We start from the raw sequence: 21,570 nt of genomic DNA on the forward strand, positions 1-21,570 counted from the left end.
GAAATCATGACAGCATTATTAGTCTATTTAATTTTTAGACGCTTTGGGAAGTTTAACATTTTTTTTGTAAGGTGGTAGAAAAGTGTATAGATACAAAATTGCCTTCCTGCTGAAGTGGCTGTTGCAGCCCCACAGCCTGTGGGCTCCTCCCTCCCACACACAGGCACAAAATAAAAGAAGTCACACCTGGTGTTGTGTGACTTCTTACAGTTGTCCACCCCAGTCCAACACCGGCATCTCCACATCAAGGTACAAAATAGGCGCTGCACCAGGCTCCGCGGCCAGGGGGCGCTGCACCGGGCTCCGCGGCCAGGGGATGCTGTCGCCATCAGCCGCCCCCTCACTAAAGGAAGTGACGTCGCCACGCTGCGACTTCCGCCAGGACGTTGGCTGGATCCACGTGCTGGGCGCCGCCATGATGCAGCAGGAGCGAGTGGTGTAAGTGTTTGTGTCCCGGTGCCGAGCCCTGTGTGGGGTGTCAGGCCCCGGGGCCGAGCCCTGTGTGGGGTGTCAGGCCCCGGGGCCGAGCCCTGTGTGGGGTGTCAGGCCCCGGGGCCGAGCCCTGTGTGGGGTGTCAGGCCCCGGGGCCGAGCCCTGTGTGGGGTGTCAGGCCCCGGGGCCGAGCCCTGTGTGGGGTGTCAGGCCCCGTCAGGCCCCGGGGCCGAGCCGGGCTGTGTATTAAAAGGTGTATCGGCTCAGTGGGTAGCATAGTTGCCTCTGGTTTTGGGTTCAAGTCCCACTCCAGAGACTTTGAGCACATAAATCTAGGCCGACACTCCAGTGTAGTGTTGAGGGAGGTGCTGCACTGTCGGAGGTGCCGTCTTTCGAATGAGACTTTAAACCGAGGCCCCGTCTGCTCTATCGGGGTGGATGTAAAAGATCCCGCAGTGCTATTTAAACATAGAAGATAGGAGCAGGATTAGGCCATTCGGCCCCTCGAGCCTGCTCCGCCATTCAATGAGATCATGGCTGATCATCCAATTTCAGTACCCTGTCCCTGCCTTCTCCCCATATCCCTTTAGCCTTAAGAAATATATCTAACTCCCTCTTGAATATATTCAATGAATTGGCCTCAACTGTCTTCTGTGGTAGAGAATTCCACAGGTTCACCACTCTCTGGGTGAAGAAACTCCTCCTCATCTCAGTCCTAAATGGCTTACCCCTTATCATTGGACTGTGACCCCTGGTTCTGGACTCCCCCACCATCGGGAACATCCTTCCTGCATCTAGTCTGTCTAGTCCTGTTAGAATTTTATAAGTTTCAATGAAGAGGAGTAGGGGAGTGCCCAGCACGTGGGCCAGTATTTATCCCTCAATCAGCGTCACTAAAATGGATTACCTGGTCTTTATCATATTGCTGTTTGTGGGACCTTGCTGTGCGTAAATAGGCTGCTGCGTTCCCTGCATTACAACAGTGAATAAGCTTCAACAGTACTTCATTGACTAAAGTGCTTTGAAAAAGAAAGACTTGCATTTCTATAGCGCCTTTCATGACCACGAGACGTCCCAAAGCGCTTTACAGCCAATGAAGTACTTTTTTGGCGTGTAATCACTGTTGTAACATAGGAATCTTTGGGACGTCCGGTGGTCCTGAAAGGCGCTATATAAGTGCAAGTCTTTCTCAGGTGGACATAAAAGATCCCATGCTACTATTTTGTAGAGCAGGTAGCCTCCGTGTCCCTGCTAATATTTATCTAGTGCCTTTAACCAAGTAAAATGCCCGAAGGCGCTGCACAGGAGCACAATCAATTTGGCACCGAGCCACATGAGATATTTGGGCAAGTGACCAAAAGCTTGGTCAAAGAGGAGGGTAGAGAGGTTTAGGGAGGGAATTTCAGAGCTTAGGTCCTTGGCTGCTGAAGGCACGGCCGCCACTCGTGGAGCAATTAAAATCGGGGATGTGCAAGAGGCCAGAATTCAAGAGCAGCAGAGATCTTGGAGGCTTGTAGGGCTGGAGGAGATGACAGAACTAGGGAGGGGCGAGGCCATGGAAGGATTTGAAAACAAGGATGAAAATTTTAAAATCGAGGCATTGCCGGACTGGGGGCTAGTGTAGGCTAGCGAGCACAGGGGGGTTCCACCACAGACCCAATTCACGTACGAACCGGGGTCAAGCAAGGCTGTGTCATCGCACCAACACTCTTCTCGATCTTCCTTACTGCAATGCTCCATCTCACCCCTCCGTAAGCTCCCCACTGGAGTGGAGCTAATTTACAGAACAAACGGGAAACTGTTCAACCTCCGTTGCCTCCAGTCCAGATCCAAGGTCGTCCCATCCTCTGTCGTTGAATTACAGTATGCAGACGACGCTTGCGTCTGCGCTCACTCGGAGGTCGAACTCCAAACCATCGTCAACACCTTCACCGAAGCGTATGAGAGCACGGGCCTTACACTAAACATCTGTAAGACAAAGGTCCTCTACCAGCCTGCCCCCCGCCACACAGTATTGCCCCCCGATTATCAAAATCCACGACAAGGCCTTGGATAACGTGGACCACTTTCCATACCTCGGGAGCCTACTGTCAACAAGGGCAGACGTCGACGACAAAGTCCAACACCGCCTTCAGTGTGCCAGTGCAGCCTTTGGTCGCCTGAGGAAGAGAGTGAAGACCAGGACCTCAAACCCAGTACTAAGCTCATGGTCTACAGAGCAGCAGTGATACCCGCCCTGCTGTATGCCTCAGAGACATGGACCATGTACAGCAGGCACCTCAAAGCACTGGAGAGGTACCACCAACGCTGCCTCCGCAAGATCCTGCAAATCCATTGGCAGGATAGGCGCACCAACGTCCGTGTTCTTGCTCAGGCCAACATCCCCAGCGTCGAAGCTATGACCACGCTCGATCAGCTCCGATGGACGGGTCACATCGTCCGCATGCCCGATACGAGACTCCCAAAACAAGCGCTCTACTCGGAGCTCCGACACGGCAAGTGAGCCCCAGGTGGGCAGAGGAAACACTTCAAGGACACCCTCAAAGCCTCCTTGAAACAGTGTAACATCCCCACCGGCACCTGGGAATCCCTGGCCCAAGACAGCTCAAAGTGGAGGAGAAGCATCCGGGAAGGCACCGAACACCTCGAGTCTCTTCGCCGGGAGCAAGCGGAAGCCAAGCGCAGGCAGCGCAAGTCAACCCAAGCACCCCACCCACCCGCCCCTTCAACCACCATCTGCCCCACCTGTGACAGAGACTGTAGGTCCCGCATTGGACTCATCAGTCACCTGAGAACTCATTTTTAATGTGAAAGCAAGTCATCCTCGGTTCCGAGGGACTGCCTAAGAAGACGATGGGTGACAGGGACTTGGTGCGTGTTCGGATACGAGTTTTCAGAAGAGACGTTAAAAGCGAGGTCCTGTCTGCTCTCTCAGGTGGACATCAAAGATCCCAAGGCACTATTTTGAAGAAGAGCACGGGAGTTCTCCCTGGTGTCCTGGCCAATATTTTTCCCTCAATCAACATCACAAAAACATGATCTGGTCATTATCACATTGCTGTTTGTGGGAGCTTGCTGTGCGCAAATTGGTTGCCACGTTTTCTACATTACAACAGTGACTACACTCCAAAAAGTGCTTCATTGGCTGTAAAGCGCTTTGGGACGTCTGGTGGTCGTGAAAGGCGCTGTATAAATGCAAGTCTTTCTAATACAACAGTGACTACACTTCAAAAAGTACTTCATTGGCTGTAAAGCGCTTTGAAAAAGAAATAAAGACTTACATTGATATCGTGCCTGGATGAGCTGACATTTACTCAAGGTGGAATGCCGGCCAGGAGAGCATTAAAATAGTTGAGTCTGGAGACAACAAAAACATTATCTGCTGGTTGTGGGATCTTGCTATGTGTAATTTGGCTGCTGTGTTTCCTACATTACAACCATGATTACGCTTCAGAAGTATTTAGTTGGCTGTAAAGTGCATCGGGACATCCTGAGGTTGTGAAAGGTGTAAGTTCTGCAATGCTTGAAGAGGTTCTAACCCCGGCCCCCGATATGATTAATTTGTGGCTGAGGTATAGTTCCCCGAGTGCTGGGCATCGCTCCATTTCCCCCCCCCCCACCCTTACACTTTACCTCGCCCATCATTCATGAACCTAGATGTTGACTGCTGACAGATTGTTCGGCTGTAGGAGGTGTCGCAGCTGAGCCTGACCTTGTCCTCGCCCACTATCTACGTGCACGTCCAGCAGTGGGTGCGGAATAGTGGAACCATTACTGGCTTTCCCATCCCTAGCCCTGCAATACTGAGATCAATTGTCGTGCATCTTATTTGTATTATTCACTGAATTGCTTAGCCGTGGGGTGCGGGGTTAAATCTGAAGAGTTTAAATACTGGAATGACACCCAAGAATTATTTAGCCTGATTCAGGCGACTGGTCTATTGCTGTGTAATGTAAAAAGGCAGGGTTGCAGTCACAGGCTGGTTTTCTCTCTGTTTTAAAGGGATGCTGTAGCTTCTTTCTTCTCCTGGTGTTGATGTGCACTCTCTATTGGCAGGGCGGGGGAGTGAAATCAACTGCTGTGCTTTTAAAATATATATATGATCTTAAATTCCACAGTCTCCACTTGTGATTGGTATCAGCATTTCAAATTCTGGATCACCTGTAACAATTATTTAAAATTTTTTTTTTTTTTTTTTAATGTTATTCAAGGGATTTCCTTTGGCAAAGGCACATAAATAACATTGAAACCAGTAGTTATGGTGGCAAGGGTGTAACATGAGGTTGGACAGGCAACAAAATAATGTATCAAAAATACTTGGATTGGATGAATAAAGGTCCTTATTGAGGCCACTCAAATCATATCCAGGACGGGGCTGAAGAAGCCGACGTGCCTTCGAGAATCAGTCGCTTGAGGTCTCGGCTGGTGTGCGCTACAGGGAATGATAAACATCATCTACGGACCATCTCCGCCCCTGCCTCAGCTCATCTGCTGCTGAATTATGTTCTATGAAGTGCCTTGGGGTGTTTTACCACATTAAAGACGCTATATAAATGCAAGTTGTTGTATAACTGAAGCACGCAAAGCTAAAGACTCTAACTTTGATACCTGGTCTTTGCTAAGCTAGCTGATGTTGGATTCTGTGGCGGGAGGGATGCTCTCCCAGTCCTTCAGTTGGATGAAAAATGTAATCTTTATGGAGCTGGGGATTTGTTTCCATAGTTCTGTTTGGTATTTCTGACATATGTCAATTCATCTCATTAATGTTTCCTTTACACTTCTCAACTCTAGTAAGCCCAAAACAAAGCGGGCAAAGAGGTTTCTTGAGAAGAGAGATCCCAAACTCAGTGAGAATACTAAGAAAGCCATGCTCATCAAGGGAGGCAATACCAGTGAAATTGTGACTCGGGCTCTGAAAGATATTGTGAGTATAGCAGGCTATTGCAAATTTGTAGTACATATTGTCTATTATTTTCCATAATTGATTTGTTTACCAAGGTGACAAAGTTGCATTGCTATGTCACAATTGTTCGTACTTCCTATATATTATTTTTATTGAGACGAGGAGTATCACTGCTGGAGAATGGGATTGTGCACCCAGTGTCGGCAGTGAGCACTCCCTGGTAACTATTACATGATAAGATTCAGAGTAAACCTCCTTCCGCTCTGTGCCAGCTATATGCCTTCACTCCAACCTCAAACGTTCCTGCTGCACATTTTCATTCCTTACTCCAGCTATCTTTATGGCTTTTCATGTGAATTAGTGGGGAATTACGGGCAGTTCTGCACTCTTTATTTAGCTGTGCAAGGAAATGAGTTGAAATTGTCCAAACTCATTTTGTATAGTACCGCTGGAACAAAGGAGAATTTTATCCTGTCCTCCTCGGCTGGATTCTAACCTGTTTCTTAGAGTTGGCAGGACAGTGTTGTTGCTCACTGCAAATTTAACTTGAAGTTGAGAAAGAGGGAATTTGTTATTTCTTCCTATGCTTGATTCTCTAGCCACAAGAGTCAGGTCCCAATATTACCATGTAACCAGCTGCTTCGTTCATGAGTGCACTGGAGTAGTTTGACATTTCTCTTTATCTGTAGGAAAATGTCTGACCTCTCATTGAAAATCTTTGTTTAATGCTTTGTTAAATACTTCAGCCAGGATATACAGGAAACTTTGTGATATCCGGCACCCACGGGACCGAGCTGCTGCCATTGCCTAAAAAGTGCCGTACTCTCCAGAGTTAATGTTGAGAGATACGGAGATTCTTATCTCCGTATTTGACAACAAACACTGTTGCTTAGCAACAGCTTCTAAACACTCGGGTGTGGCCTGCAAGCTCTGTAGCTGAAGCTGTTGCTATAGCTACAGACCTTGCACAGCTTGACTGTTCAAACAAAGCAAAAAAAACAAACAAAAAGAATAAAAAACGGCGGCTGATTTTTGCCGGTGGCTCCAGATTGCCAGATAGCTCACCTCCGGATAGCACAAAGTTTCCTGTACTGGTCTAAATCGTATTTAACTAGGATTGATTGGTACTTGTTAAACACAGTCATTCCCATTTTACATTACAAACTTGGAAGTTATTGGACCCCATTTTTTAAGATTTTCAAATTCTGTAATTAAAAATTGTCTCTCCTTTATCTCTGCCAACATAGGCCAGTTTGGACTGAATTAGAATTTGATAATCAGACCTAAAGTGACAAGTATGTTCTGCGATTAAAGCTACAAGAGCTTTAAATTGAACGATGGCCAGGCTTATATTCTGTGCTGTGAGCAGTTTCAGAATAGTTTATACTGACACTGCTGTTCTTCTCTTTGCAGTATTCTCTAAAGAAGCCGAATGCAGTTCTGTATAAGAAGTAAGTATCTTGTTTTATTAACAAGCTCGTGCATTTCAAGATTTCCACTGCAACAACAGCACATGCAAGCTATGTAATCAAACCTTGAGTATTGAAAGCAGCTTTCAAAATTAAATACCTTTTACGTTAGTGGGTTTCACACTTTCTGTGTGGAGCATTGCTGGAAAATATTGATGTCCTCTGTTACCCTCTGTCCTAACTTCTGAAAGTGCCAGTTACCCAAAGTAAAATAACAGCTTGCATGTGTACAATGCCTTTAACATAAAAACTGTCTCGAGCCGTGTTAGAGGACTGGAGGCTGAACCAGGGAGGGAGAAATTAGAAGGGGGAGGCCCAAACCCAGGTTGAAAAGATGAGTTTTGAGTAGATTTTAAAGACCAAGAAATGAAGAGGCAGAGGAGTTTGAGGACGTTCCAGAGAATAGGGCTCAGGCAGCTGAAGGCTGTGCCACCGATGGTGGAGTGAAGAGGAGGTGGGGATGCACCAAAAGTCAGAGCTAGTGGACCAAAAGGAGAAGGTGCTGTTTAAAGGCGGTTACAGAGATTGGCAAGGTGAGTGCAGCAGAGGGATTCTGGGGGGTGGAGGAGGCAGGGAGGCAATGTAGGTTAGCAAGGATGGGTGAATGGGACACTGGGACAGGATATGGGTGGCTGAGCTTTGGACAAGTTGATGTTTTGGAGGATGAGAGGCTGATGAGGACTTGGAATAGTCGGGTTTAGAGGTGACAGAAAAGTGGATAAGGGATTGAGAGACTGAGGTAGGAGCAGAGGTTGACAATGTTGAAGAGATGGAAATAAGCAGGCTTGATGATGAATAAGATGTGCGATTTGAATCAGAACTCTGGGTCGAACCGGTCTTTGTTTTTGCATGGTCTGGTTCAGCCTGAGGAGGTGAGGGGGTGGGGGTCAGTGGAAAGGGAGTGGAGTTTATGGTGGAGGCTGTTTAGTTGAAGGAAGTTGTGACTCACCTATGATCTGATGTCAGATAGGCCAACTGACAGTGCATGTGTATACAGTAACAGAAATAGTGTGCAAATAAATCAACAAAAAGTAGAAAAATACACAAATCCGATGACAGACCGACAGCAACCTCCAGTCATCCTCTTGCAGATGTGTCTACGGTCCAGCAACCTCGATTTGAAAACTTATGTTTTTTACACTGATATAAATAGAAATAATGTCTTCATACAAAATATATATATTTTTAAAATCAGTTGCACTGCAGTGTTGGTGAGTTAATCAGTTTGTTTTAAGATTGATGCTAATTTCCTCATTTGCCGTTCAGTATATCGAATTTTCCCTACAATTTTTGTCCCATGTCTCTGGGAGTCTGACTGCTGCTATATGCTTCCCCCTAGTGCTGCCAATCCTCTTGTACGTAGCCACAGCATCCTGTGTTGAGCCATGGCAGGTTATTGAACTGTGGTGGTCCTGTCTTCAAGCGGCGCCCACTTATGCACTTTCTAGCCGGTTTCACTGAATGGCAAGCATTGGTAGGCATTTCAGTTGAAAATTTTTCCCACACACTTTCCCAGGGACACCGAGACCAATTTTCGTGCCCCACTCCATCTTGACATCAATGAACTCTGCACTGATCAGGGATCAAAGTTGGGATGTTCTTGGTCTGTGTAACTTTGTTAAAAATATCTTTTGCTTGCTTTTCTCTTAATAGAAATTCTGCTAATTAGTGTGGATGATCTGGTATATTAAGCTTTCTTGACCCCAGTGACAAAGAAGCTAAACATAATCAGTGGTGTGGTGTTGAACCATACAGACTAGGATAGTCCGAGTTGATCTATACTGATTTTCATGGGGTAGGGGAAGGGGGGCACCCAAAAAATTGAATTCAAACGGAAACTTTTGAGGGTTATAAAAGTTAGTAGACAATACAATTGGACCTGGGATTGAGTTGTGAACAGTTTTTAATTGTAAGGGTAACTAATGGGATATCTGGAGATTTGCCTTCAGCAGATTGCCATACATTTGGGATAAATTCTGTAGTCTGCTGAAATGCAAATTTAGGTTGCCAACTTTTGTCACCTTGGCTCAGTTGCCTCAGGGTCAGAAGCTTGTGGGCTAGAAGTATGTACCAGAACCTGAGCTGATAATCTAGGATGACGCTGCATTGCAGTACTGAGGGAATGTTGCACTGTCAAGAGATAATGGGGGGGAAATTCAGATGGTTGCGCCAACCGTTAGCGCCTTAAGAGGGCGGTAATAGGGCGCAAAGCAACTAGCGCTTGGGCACGGCGATGTTTGCACCGCTCGCAAAATTAACTAGACATTTTGCGGCGGCATTAAACACTACCGCCACGATCTGCGCCAGCAGATTGTGACGTCAGTCGAGTGCGCAGCGCCCCGGACTGGATATTGAGTGGCGCCCCCTGCCTTACTGCCTGCTGCTAGCAACGACAGGTTGAGGAGAGCGTTATGCTGTCCGAAAGGGACTGGGGGAGCCCTATTTAAAGACGACCGCTTCCTGCCTTTTTTTGTCAGTGACATTTTTGCACCACGCATTCAGAGAGAGAGCCTGACTTCTGGAGAGATTCAACGCTGTGTGAAGGAGTTTTGAGTACTGAGCAGCACTTTGCAGGTTCATTTTGATTTGCCCTTTCTTGCTTCGCCAGCGCTCTGAGGTAGCGCCTCGCTCCTCGCCCTTTGCGCCTTAGGACAGGTGTGAAGTGCCTGATTTAGCACTCCAATTACCTCCAGGGGCGATAAAAGCCAAGCTTGCTGTCGGAGGTGATAATTAGCGCCAGGCGCTAAACTTTGCACACGGCCGATAATGGCGCCCCAAATGGGGCGATACTGAATTTTTCCCCTAATGTCCTTCAGAGATAAGACCTTAAAAATCCCATGGCACTATTCAAGGAAGAAGTTGTTCTCTTGGTGTCCTAGTCAACATTCCTCCCTCAACCAGTATCGCCAAGAAACAGATCAACTGGTCATTCATTTCATGGCTGTTTAGAGTGGGTGCTGCATCCAAACAAATAATAGTGAACTCCAAACATTGCGAGAAGTTTTGATGTGTGCTGCGGTGCTATATAAATGCAGGTTTATTATTATTAAACCCATTTGTTTCAACCGCCAAAAGCTATGGGAAGCTTTAACAGAAAAATGAAAGTTTTTTTTAAGAAATATGTAAAAATGTGTTTCTTAAAACGATTTCTTTTTAACCAGAAAAAATATTACTCGGCCCTTTGAAGATCAGACGTCAGTGGTGAGTTGACAGGTTGTTAAGCCTAACGTTTAAATGGTGTAGACGCTTGCTTATTTTAGCTTTATAGTTTTATTCTGTTTCTGTGGACACAAAAATTGAGTTGGATCATCGAGCACTTTTGAGGTGCTATCCTATATGTTAGCACTGCTAATATTTTTCTGCTGGTGGTGTAAGGCAGGTTCTGCCTCGCCATAGAGGCAATTAATACTGCAGCTGTTTATATATTGGGGAGGGATTTTACTGAGGGAACGAGTAAATGAAAACATTTTTAAAACTTCCTTCGCCTGCTGGATGAAATAAATCTAATTTCAGTACACTCCACTGGAGACCGAACACTTGGTCGGGAGAGTGTCGTGCTAATGCACTGAAGTTGTCATTGATGATAACTTTCAATTTTGGCATGGTTTTTCATGGCCTTGTTTAGCCTGAGAGGTCGGGGAGGGAGATGGAATCAGTGTCAAGGCAACAGACTTTGTTGCAGGTGCTGAGAACAATGGTTTTAATCTTCCTGATGCTCAGCTGAAGGAACTTGATGTTGGTCGGGCAGTCTGATAGCACAAAGGTCGTCGTAGGGTCAAGAAAGATGGTGGAGAGGTAGGGCTGGGTGTAGTCGGCAAACTATGGAAGCTGACCCCAGGCCTGCAGATGGTATCTAGAGGTGCTGAGAACAATTGGAGTGCCCAGTTGTTGCTGAGATCCGCTAATTCTGCTTATCCTGGTGGCTGAACCTTCGCCTCCGGTCTACATGGCTCAGTATCACAACAGAAGATGCATTTACTGACCAATCCATCAGGGGGATCTGTTTAGTAACTGTTGCTGGCACAGTTACTTCAGAATTAACTGCTCTGAAAAGGAGAGCAGTTCAGGGATGCTGATCCCTTAATGAGGGCACGATTACTCTGTTGCTAACTTCAGCTAAGTACTATTTGTTTCACCCCCTCCACAATGGTGGAGCATGAAATAAAATAAGGATTTCTACTGCCAGGAGATGTTTAAACTTTTAAAGAAAGTATTTGTTTTAATAAATTGCTGAAAAACATCAAAGGGACTACAGTATTGTATATTTTCAGTTTTTGAGATGATATTTTTAATGGTTTCTTCCTCTTCTGAATGATTGCCTTTTGTATTAACAGGAATTTTTTTCGAAGAAGTCTGACTGTTCTTTGTTTATGTTTGGTTCTCACAACAAGAAGCGACCACACAACTTGATAATAGGTAAGATTGCAGAGCTGTTTTGCAGTTCTTGTAAATCAGATCTACAGTACATATCTGTGTCTTGCATGCAGCTGTAACATCAAGCATTACACTTAAACAAGAAAGCCAGTCATTGACTTGGAGCCTGAAATTTGCAAGAAATTACAGCTGCCGCCTGATCGCCACAGTTGATCAATATTGCAGTTATCTGGATTTGCTTATTTAGAGCCGATCCTTAAAGGGACAGGCCAGGTTAGCAACTAAACATCACAACTGTGTTCCAGACCTGAGACTACCCGAGATTACCTGTGAGCAGTGTCGAGGGAGATCTTGTGTTTGTATAAATGTCGATTCACGTATTGTGGAGTCCCTTTAATTAATCAGTTGCGGAATGAGAGACCACTATAATTATAAATGTTAAGTTTATCTACTTAAATTTCAGGTAACTACTCTGCTCTTCCTTCCCCTTCTCCGATTTCCCACTCTTGGCAAATTCCCGTAATGGAAGTATTATTTTTCAGTTTAGTCAATCATTATCTGAAGTCCTGCAAAGGGAGTTAGGAGGCTAGGAAGCAGGTTTACATAGAAGATAGGAGCAGGAGTAGGCCATTCGGCCCCTCAAGCCTGTTCCGCCATTTAATGAGATCATGGCTGATCATCCAAATTCAGTACCCTGTCCCTGCTTTCTCCCCATATCTCTTGATCCCTTTAGCCTTAAGAAATATATCTAACTCCTTCTTGAATATATAAGTTGGCCTCAACTGCCTTCTGTGGTAGAGAATTCCACAGATTCACCACTCTCTGGGTGAAGAAATTCCTCCTCATCTCAGTCCTAAATGGCTTACCCCTTATCCTTAGATTGTGACCCCTGGTTCTGGACTCCCCCACCATCAGGAACATCCTTCCTGCATCTAGTTTAGGATTAGGATTTCAGGGACGGTAATCTCCAGATTACTTCTCCAACTACATGTTGGAATAGAGAACAATAGGAAGATTAGGGAACTCCATGCATAGCTGAACAGTTTTTTTTTATGGGCCATTGGCACCAGCTATGAGGAAGATTGGATGGGCTACATCTGAATAGGAAGGGAGCTAATGAACTGACAAAACAAATAGGGAAGTAAAGCATTGTTTAAATTAGGAAGAAGGCAGGGAAAATAAAAGTAATCAGCACAGAGAGAAGGTAGAAATAGATGAGAGAAATATACAGATAAAGAATTAGCAAAAAGGATAGCATGCAGAAGGAATGGAAGGAAGTAGAGGAGGAAAATAAAATAGTCCAGTTTATAAGCATGGAAAAGACTGAAATAAAGGAGCAGGCAGTTTGCTTGGACAAAAAAAATCAAGGGAATAGGAGCAGTGTTAAATACAAACCAGTATTTAAGTGCATGAGTGTCGGCAAACCAAATTTGCAGTAATAGTGTGGAGGATGAATTAATGGAATGTATACAAGATGGTTTTCTAGATCAGTATGTTGAGGAACCAACTAGGGAACCAGCTATTTTAGATCTAGTATTGTGCAATGTGAAAGGGTTAATTAATAACCTTGTAGTAAAGGGGCCCTTGGGGAAGAGTGACCATAATATGAGAGAATTTTATATTAAGTTTGAAAGTGATTGTTAAATCCGAAACTAGGGTCTTAAATCTAAACAAAGCAAACTACTTGGGTATGAGAGGCGAGTTGGCTAAGGTAGATTGGGAAACTACATTAAAAGGTATGACGGTAGACAAGCAATGGCTAGCATTTAAAGAATTAATGCATAATTTACAACAAATATACATTCCTTTAGACACAAAAGTCGCTCAGGAAAAGTGATCCAACCATGGCTAACGAGAAGTTAAAGATGGTATTAGATCAAAGGAAGAGGCTTATAATGTTGCCAAAAAGCGTAGTAAGCCTGAGGATTGGGAGGATTTTAGAATTCAGCAAAGGAGGGCCAAGAAATTGATAAAGAAAGGGAAAATAGAATGAGAGTAAACTAGCAAGAGACATAAAAACAGTCTGTAAAAGCTTCTATAGGTATGTAAAAAGGATAAGATTAGTGAAAGTAAATGTGGGTCCCTTACAGGCTGAGACAGGAGAAATTATAATGGGGAATAAGGAAATAGCAGAGAAATTAAACAAATTTTGTGTCTGTCTTCATGGAAGAAGACGTAAAAAACCTCCCGGGAAATAGTGGAGAACCAAGGATCTAGCGAGAATGAGGAACTGAAAGAAATGAATATTAGTTTAAAAAAAAATTTTAAAAAAAAATAGTACTGGAGAAATTAATGGGACTGAAAGCCGATAAATCCCCTGGACCTGATGGCCTACATCCTAGAGTTTTGAAAGAGGTGGCTAAAGAGGTAGTGAATGCATTGGTTGTCAGCTTCCAAAATTCCATTGATTCTAGAACGGCTCCTGCAGATTGGAAGGTGGCAAATGTAATCCCACTATTTAAGAAAGGAGGGAGAGAGAAAACGGGTAACTACAGACCAGTTAGCCTGACATCAATAGCAGGGAAAATGCTAGAACCTATTATTAAGGACGTGGTAACAGGGCACTTAGAAAATAATAATAGGATTGGGCAGAGTCAACACTGATTTATGAAAGGGAAATCGTGTTTTTTGTTGAGTTTTTTGAGGTTGTAACTAGCAGAATAGATCAGGGGGAGCCAGTGGATGTGGTGTATTTGGATTTTCAGAAGGCATTTGATAAGGTGCAGCACAAGAGGTTATTAAACAAAATTAGGGCTCGTGGGATTGAGGGTAATATACTAGCATGGATTGAGGATTGGTTAATGGACAGAAAACAGAGAGTAGGAATAAATGGGTCATTTTCTGGTTGACAGGCTGTAACTAGTGGGGTACTGCAAGGATCAGTGCTTGAGCCTCAGCTATTCACAATCTATATCAATGATTTGGATGAGGGGACCAAATGTAATATATCTAAGTTTGCTGATGATACAAAGCTGGGTGGGAGTGTAAGTTGTGAGGAGGATGCAAAGAGGCTTCAAGGGGATATAGACAGGCTAAGTGAGTGGGCAATAACATGGCAAATAGAATATAATGTGGAGAAATGTGAAGTTAACCACTTTGGTAGGAAAAATAGAAAAGCAGAGTATTTTTTAAATGGTGAGAAATTGGGAAATGTTGGTGTTCAGAGGGACCTGGGTGTCCTTGTACACGAATCACTGAAAGTTAACATGCAGGTACAGCAAGCAATTAGGAAAGCAAATGGTATGTTGGCCATTATTGCAAGAGGATTTGAGTATAAGAGTAAATACATCTTACTGCAATTATATAGGGCCCTGGCGAGATCACACCTGGAGTATTGTGTACAGTTTTGGTTTCTACCTAAGGAAGGATATACTTGCCATAGAGGGAGTGCAACGAAGGTTCACCAGACTGATTCCTGGGATGGGGGGATTGTCCTATGAGGAGAGATTGAGTAGACTAGGCCAATATTCTCTGGAGTTTAAAAGAATGAGAGGTGATCTCATTGAAACATACAAAATTCTTACAGGGCTTGACAGGGTAGATGCAGGGAGGCTCTTTCACCTGGCTGGGGAGTCTTGCACCAGGGGGTCACAGTCTCAGAATAAGGGGACAGCCATTTAGGACTGAGATGAGGAGAAATTTCTTCACTCAGAGGGTGGTGAATCTTTGGAATTCTCTACCCCAGAGGGCTGTGGATGCTCATTCGTTGAGTATATTCAAGACAGAGATCGATAGATTTTTGGATATTAAGAGAATCCAGGGATATGGGAATAGTGCAGGAAAGTGGAGTTGAGGTAGAAGATCAGCCATGATCCTATTGAATGGTGGAGCAGGCTCGAGGGGCCAAATGGCCTACTCCTGCTCCTGTTTTTTATGTTCTTATGTCCTTAATAAACTGGGAGAATTCGAAGCAATTATGTCGTAATAAGAAGGTATAGATTTAATAGCACTAACTGAGACTTGCAAAATGGGCAGGGGTGGAAATTAAGCACATTGGTTTATTTTATTAGGGGCTGTCCCTTTATTCCCCTTTCCTCCGACCATCTATTAACCTATTCTTAAATGTTGACACCTCAATCAATAATTCTGGTAGTGCATTCCACTGTCCCCTCCAGACTTGCCTATTGTAATGCCCTCCTGACTGACCTCGCCTCTTCCACCCTCTGTAAACAGGGTACTGTATGGTTGTGGTTATGTTACTGGACTAGTGATCCTGAGGCTTGGACTCATTCTGAGAACATGAATTCTGATCCCTCCATGGCAGTTTCAGAATTTGAATCCGTTTTTTAAAAAAAATCAGTGAAGCTGGTGTCAGTAAAAGCGACCATGAATTGTCGGAAAAACCCAACTGGTTCATTAATGTCCTTTAGGGAAGGAAACCTGCCGCCCTTACCCGGTCTGGTCTATAAGTGGCCCGTTCCACTCCAATGTGGTTGATTCTTGAGATATTAGGAGGGATGCCCTGGTGAGCCACTCCGTTGTATCAAACTGCTACTTCAGAGCAGCTAGGGATGGGAAATACATTTTGGCTTCGTCAGCGATGCCCACATCTCAAGAATGATTGTTTTTAAAAAAAAATTTAAAAAAACGCAGTTCATCCAAATCTCTGCCCGTATCTTGTCCTTGCTGACCTGCATTGGATTCCAACACCTCTAACTTAAAATTCTCAACCTTGTGTTTTAATCCTTCCATGGTTTTGTCCTGCTCCACCTCTGTAACCTCCTCCGGTACTACAAACCATCCTGAAATCTCTGTTCGTTTGACTCGAGCCTCTTGTGCCTCTGCCCCCTCCCTTTGCCCCACAATTGCCAGCCATGCCTTCAGCTGACTATGCCCCATGTTCTGGAAGTACCCTCCTAAACCTCTCTGCTCTCCACTTTCCCCTCTCCCTTTAAGACCCTCCTTAAAGCCCACCTCTTTGACCAAAGTTTCAGGTCATCCCTCCTAATATCTCCTTGGCTCAGCATCTATTTTTATGATTAGAGAGTAAGTGAAGTGCGTTGGGACATTTTCCTACGTTAAAGGCACTGTATAAGTACAAGATGCTGTTTCTGCTGACGTGGAGAAATTTTGTTTGTGGCTGTTGTTGTCATACATTCCAGACAAACTGCCAATAATTGCACAACCGTCTCTTGACCATGATCTTGACAATTTCTAATCCGGCATAGGTTGCTGACTCTTGTGTGCTTGTTGGATTTCCTCATGTTGAAACCCTGGGCAATTGTTCATTCAGAACTTTGTTTACTGTTTTGGTAGACTTGTCTCATTTTGTGGTACAATCTTGCTGGAACATTATGTTCCATCAGAGAAGTGATATTTTTCTTGGCCATAAAGAAACAGTGGATTGATACTGTTTGTGATGATGAAAAAGCATAATTAATGGAAAATGTATGTTTGATGATGTATTTTGCTCTGATAGCTGTGAGCAATTTTCAGTGGTGGGTGGTCAGACCACCAGTTTCGTATCTAGCATCGTATTCACTGTACAGTGTCTCTCGTATGCTCATTTTTGTAATTCTAGATGAGGTATTTCCCATGTACCTGTGGGGGGGGTGCAGAAAGTATACCAATGTCCAGTGAACAGAGAGGTTTGATTTCCTCCCCCCCGCCCCCCCATGTTCTGCCGAGTTCTTGGTCTCCAATGCATTGCCATAGGAAGATGCCCAACATCTGAGTGGTTTCCAACAAGGCGGGTAAACCAGAGGGAGAGTTATTGCCAGTCACTTACCTCTGAGTGGCTGACTGATTCCTCCTTCCTGCAAACTTCAGGGGGGGGAAATTCGGTTGCTTTGCCCCCAGGCGCGGCATCACCGACGCCTCCTGCGAAATTCAGCGGGAGGTTAGCGGCGGCGCTACATCGCCGTGTGCAGCTCCCAAGCCGCGATCTTCGGTGGCGCCCCCTGACTTACTGCCGGACACTATGTCTGACGGGGTCAGGGGGGCCGACCTGTGGCCGGGGCGGCCATTTCTGTTGCTGGCTGCCTGCCAGCACCTGTCTCCGCTGCCGTCCCCGGCCTCCGCTTCCCTCTTGGGGCGCTACCACTCAATTTCGGCCGCAGGGGCACTAATTTTTTCGGGGCGCTAAAAGTAGTGCCCCAAATGGGCGCGACTCAATTTTTCCCCCCAGGTTTTATCATTGAAACTTGTCAATCACCAAATTATTGCTTCCCTACTTGTCTTTTTTTCAACCCTGGTGTCTTGTCTCAAGTCTTAATTCCTCAAAAAAATGCGGTGCCATGAAATAATTGGATGTAATTTCACAACTGTAATTTCTTGATTAGGAGAGTTCCCTTCCTCTCAACTGTGCTGTTGGGAAGGGAGTTGATTGCCTTCATTATTATTATCCTCTATTAAGGAAGTGGTAACGGGGCACTTAGAAAATCATATGATTAGGCAGATTCAGCATGGTTTTATGAAAGGGAATTCATGTTTAACAAATCTTAGGTTTTTTGAGGATGTATCTAGCAGGGTACTTAGAGAACCAGTGGATGTAGTATATTTATGTAACCCCTTCACGGTTCTCTAGATATATGTGAGATGTGGTCTCTGTTGTAGACAGTATTCTATAGTCCAGTAAGGAGATCACTACCACAATGGCTTAATTCTAATTATCTTACTTTATAGTTTTAACGTCAGACAGTATAAGAAGATTACAGGTCAATGAACTAAATTAGACATTTGCATACATTAGAATGAATCTAGACATAATAAACATACATTCTCCATTTACATGGATTCAAAGGAGAATCTGTCCCTGTGTCCAAATTCGAGTGCACTCTTTCGTTGGCGCACTTAAGTTGGAGCTCATGGTATATATAATGTCTGCAAGACTTACGACTCCGAACCCCTTCGTTGAATTCTCTTCACGATCACTGAATCCCACTTTGAGTTCTGGATGCAGAGCTACTAATACGAAGGGCGGCGGCCGAGTTTGGAAGCCCGGGACGGGATGCGGCAGCCATTTGCCTCCTGAGCCCTCTTTTAAGAGCTCGAGCCCTCTTTTCCAGTCGCTCCTGTTTCCCGCTCGAAAAACCCGACTCCACCCCTTCCTCCTGGGGTTTCTGCCTGGAGACTGCGCAGCCTCACTGTCTGCAACAGTTGATACTGGTGCAGAATTATGGAAAGTATGCTCTTAGTCACATTGTGTCCTTAAAAGTTCTTGCCGTACCTTCACATGGGCAACTTTAACCCAGGGATTTATAACAATGATAATACAGTGTCTAAGTTAAAGATTGATAACCATACTTAGCGTACATAACATTTCCAGTGGGTATTACATTTAGATTTCCAAAAGGCATTCAATAAGGTACCACATAAAAGGTTGCTACGTAAGATAAGGGCTCATGGGGTTGGGTGTAATATATTAGCATGGATAGAGGATTGGTTAACAGACAGATCTTATTGAATGGCAGAGCAGGCTCAAGGAGCCGTATGGCCTACCCCTGCTGCTAATCCTTATGTTCTTATGATACTCGGTTCTCTCTCAAAAACAAAGTATATATTTAGAAAATATTGACCGCAGTAATATTACTTTATCTGTATTCACATTTTTGCAGTGTGATGTTGAGGAGTGGGCGGAGAGACAAGCTGGGTAGAATTTATATACAGGAAACTTTGTGATATCCGGCACCGACGGGACCGAGCTGTTGCCGTCCCATCAAAACTGCCGGACAAACCAGCGGTAATGTTAAAACATACGGAGCTTTTTAAGCTCCGTATCTGGCAACAAACCCTGTTGCTTAGCAACAGCTTCTAAACAGTCGGCTGTAGCTTGCAAGCATCTCTGTAGCTAAGCAACAGCTTTATCTAGACCTTGCAGAGCCTGACTGGTGAAAAAAAAGCAACGAAAAGAAGAAAAAAACTTACTAAACCGACTCCTGAATTTTGCCGGTGGATCGAGCATTCCGGACAGTTAACCTCCGGATAAACCAAAGTTTCCTGTAGTATAGAAACAGCTGAATATTAACCTGAGTGCCCAGTTATAGACATCCTGTTGACTGCTAAGCAATTCCTTAAAACTGAACAGTGCCTGTTTTAGATTAAAGTGTAATTTGTTAGGGGAATTAAATGCACGGTAAATAATCCAGATATAAGATTATAATCCCAAATCCAAGCACCACTAAGTACAAGGCACTGCAAATTTTTTCTACAAGCAGATTCTACTATCAGTGACTTTTCTAGCACTGATGTGTTCAGAGACAAAATTGCCCTTTTTTATTTTTGTATAAACTGGTTTTGCTGAATGATTTGTCAAATTGTGAGGGAGACGGTACAAAGAATCACCTGTGTAACTTTATTGGCCAACAGTTTGGAACTGGATTGCGCTGTATGTTTGCTATTTTGTTTATTTATTACATTTTATAAGCTGGTGTACAATTTATATAATTACACGTGACTGTGTTGGCACAATAAAGTATTTCTATTAGCACTTCATTATTTTCCCTCTTTGCAGGGCGTATGTTTGATTACCATGTTCTGGATATGATCGAGCTAGGAATTGAAAAGTTTGCTGGTTTGAGTGATTTTAAGGTAAAGTAATATTTTATAAGCAAAATGAGGATTTCTATTTTGAATTCTCTGAAGCAGTATTTGAACCAGTGCAGTGGAAATACATTTAAAGAATCTTTGACTTTCTATTACTATTCCAGAACAGTAAATCAACAGAGGGGTCCAAACCTATGTTGGTTTTTGCAGGAGATTTATTTGAAATCGATAATGATCATAAAAGACTGAAAAACCTCCTTATTGGTAAGTTTGCCTACATAACCGCGGCTGTACTTCAGAAGTAATTAACTGGCTGTGAAGAGTTTTGAGATGTCATGAGAATGCGATATTGTAAATTCAAGGTCAGAGAGGGATCAGATTGTGCCCTTCCTGTCAGGCAAAGTGCACATTTAAAAGATCACTTTTCAGGTTGGCATCTTGGCACGTTAGTGGGCCAGTGTCCTGTGCCATCAAGTGCTTAAGAAACATAAGAATTAGGAGCAGGAGTAGGCCATTTGGCCCCTCGAGCCTGCTCTGCCATTCAATAAGATCATGGCTGATCTTCTACCTCAACTCCACTTTCCTGCCTGATCCCCATATCCCTTGATTCCCCTAGATTTGAATATACTCAACGATTGAGCCTCCACAGACCTCTGGGGTAGAGAATTCTAAAGATTCACAACCATCTGAGTGAAGAAGTTGTTCCTCATCTCAGTCTTAAATGGCCGACCCCTTATCCTGAGACTATGCCCCCTAGTTCTAGACTCTTCAGCCAAGGGAAACAACCTCTCGGCATCTATCCTATCAATTCCCCTCAGAATCTTATGTTTCAATGAGATCACCTCTCATTCTTCTGAACTCCAGAGTATAGGACCAATCTACTCAATCTCTCCTCGTAGGACAACCCTCTCATCCCAGGAATCAATCTAGTGAACCTTCGTTGCACTGCCTCTAAGGTAAGTATATCCTTCCTTAGATAAGGAGACCAAAACTGTGCCCAGTGCTCCAGGTGTGGTCTCACCAAGGCCCTACACAGTTGTAGCAAGACTTCCTTACTCTTATACTCTAACCCTCTTGCAATAAAGGCCAACAAATCATTCTTCTTTGGTATGGTAGTAGCAAAGCAAATCAAATGTCGATATCTAAGTCAGATATCCAGTCCAAAGCTTCCAGTGTAACAGCGTGGATATCTTGTAGGCTGTCTGCGAATTTCCTCTGAGGGCAGTGCTCAATGATGTGCTCCAGCGTCTGATTAGGAGCCCCACATGCCATTTGCCTTCCGAATTGCTTGCTGTACCTGCAGGCTAACTCTGTGTTTCTTGTACTAGGACACCTAAATCTCTTAACACCAACATTTAATCGTTTCTCACCATTTAAAAAAAATTCTGTTTTCCTATTCTTCCTACCAAAGTGAATAACCTCACATTATACTCCATTTGCCACCTTATTGCCCACTCACATAACCTGTCTATATCCCTTTGCAGGCTCTCTGCATCCTCCTCACATCGTACTTTTCCACCTAGCTTATTATCTACATTCTACCCTACGTAAACTTGAGGTCATCCAAAACCTGGCTGCCCGTGTCCTAACTTGCACCAAGTCCCATTCACCCATCACCCCTGTGCTCGCTGACCTACATTGACTCCTGGTTAAGCAACGCCTCGATTTTAAAATTCTCATCCTTCTTTTCAAATCCCTCCATGGCCTCGCCCCTCCCTATCTCTAATCTCCTCCAGCACCACAACCCTGCCGAGATATCTGCGCTCCTCTAATTCTGCCCTCTTGAGCATCCCTGATTATAATCGCTCCACCATTGGTGGCCGTGCCTTCAGCTGCCTAGGCCCTAAGCTCTGGAATCCCCTCCCTGAACCTCTCCGCCTCTCCACCTCTCTTTTGTCCTTTAAGACG

At 44.4% G+C, this 21,570-nt stretch overlaps 1 protein-coding gene across 1 annotated transcript in view; it reads left to right on the plus strand.

The window, feature by feature from the left end:
* The first annotated feature begins 315 nt into the window (after nt 1–315).
* The window catches only part of rpf2 (ribosome production factor 2 homolog), a 28,182-nt gene continuing 6,927 nt past the window's right edge, over nt 316–21,570 (plus strand). Inside the window, exons 1-7 of the mRNA XM_085997820.1 lie at nt 316–438; nt 5,224–5,356; nt 6,749–6,786; nt 9,966–10,005; nt 11,139–11,220; nt 19,631–19,707; nt 19,827–19,926. Coding sequence (XP_085853946.1) covers nt 317–438; nt 5,224–5,356; nt 6,749–6,786; nt 9,966–10,005; nt 11,139–11,220; nt 19,631–19,707; nt 19,827–19,926 — 592 coding nt within the window. The 5' untranslated portion in view covers nt 316. The remainder of the gene's footprint in view (nt 439–5,223; nt 5,357–6,748; nt 6,787–9,965; nt 10,006–11,138; nt 11,221–19,630; nt 19,708–19,826; nt 19,927–21,570) is intronic.

Source organism: Somniosus microcephalus, chromosome 9, assembly GCF_052327205.1.
Source record: "Somniosus microcephalus isolate GS21.2 chromosome 9, FLI_Smic_1.0, whole genome shotgun sequence".
NCBI classification, from domain to species: domain Eukaryota; kingdom Metazoa; phylum Chordata; class Chondrichthyes; order Squaliformes; family Somniosidae; genus Somniosus; species Somniosus microcephalus.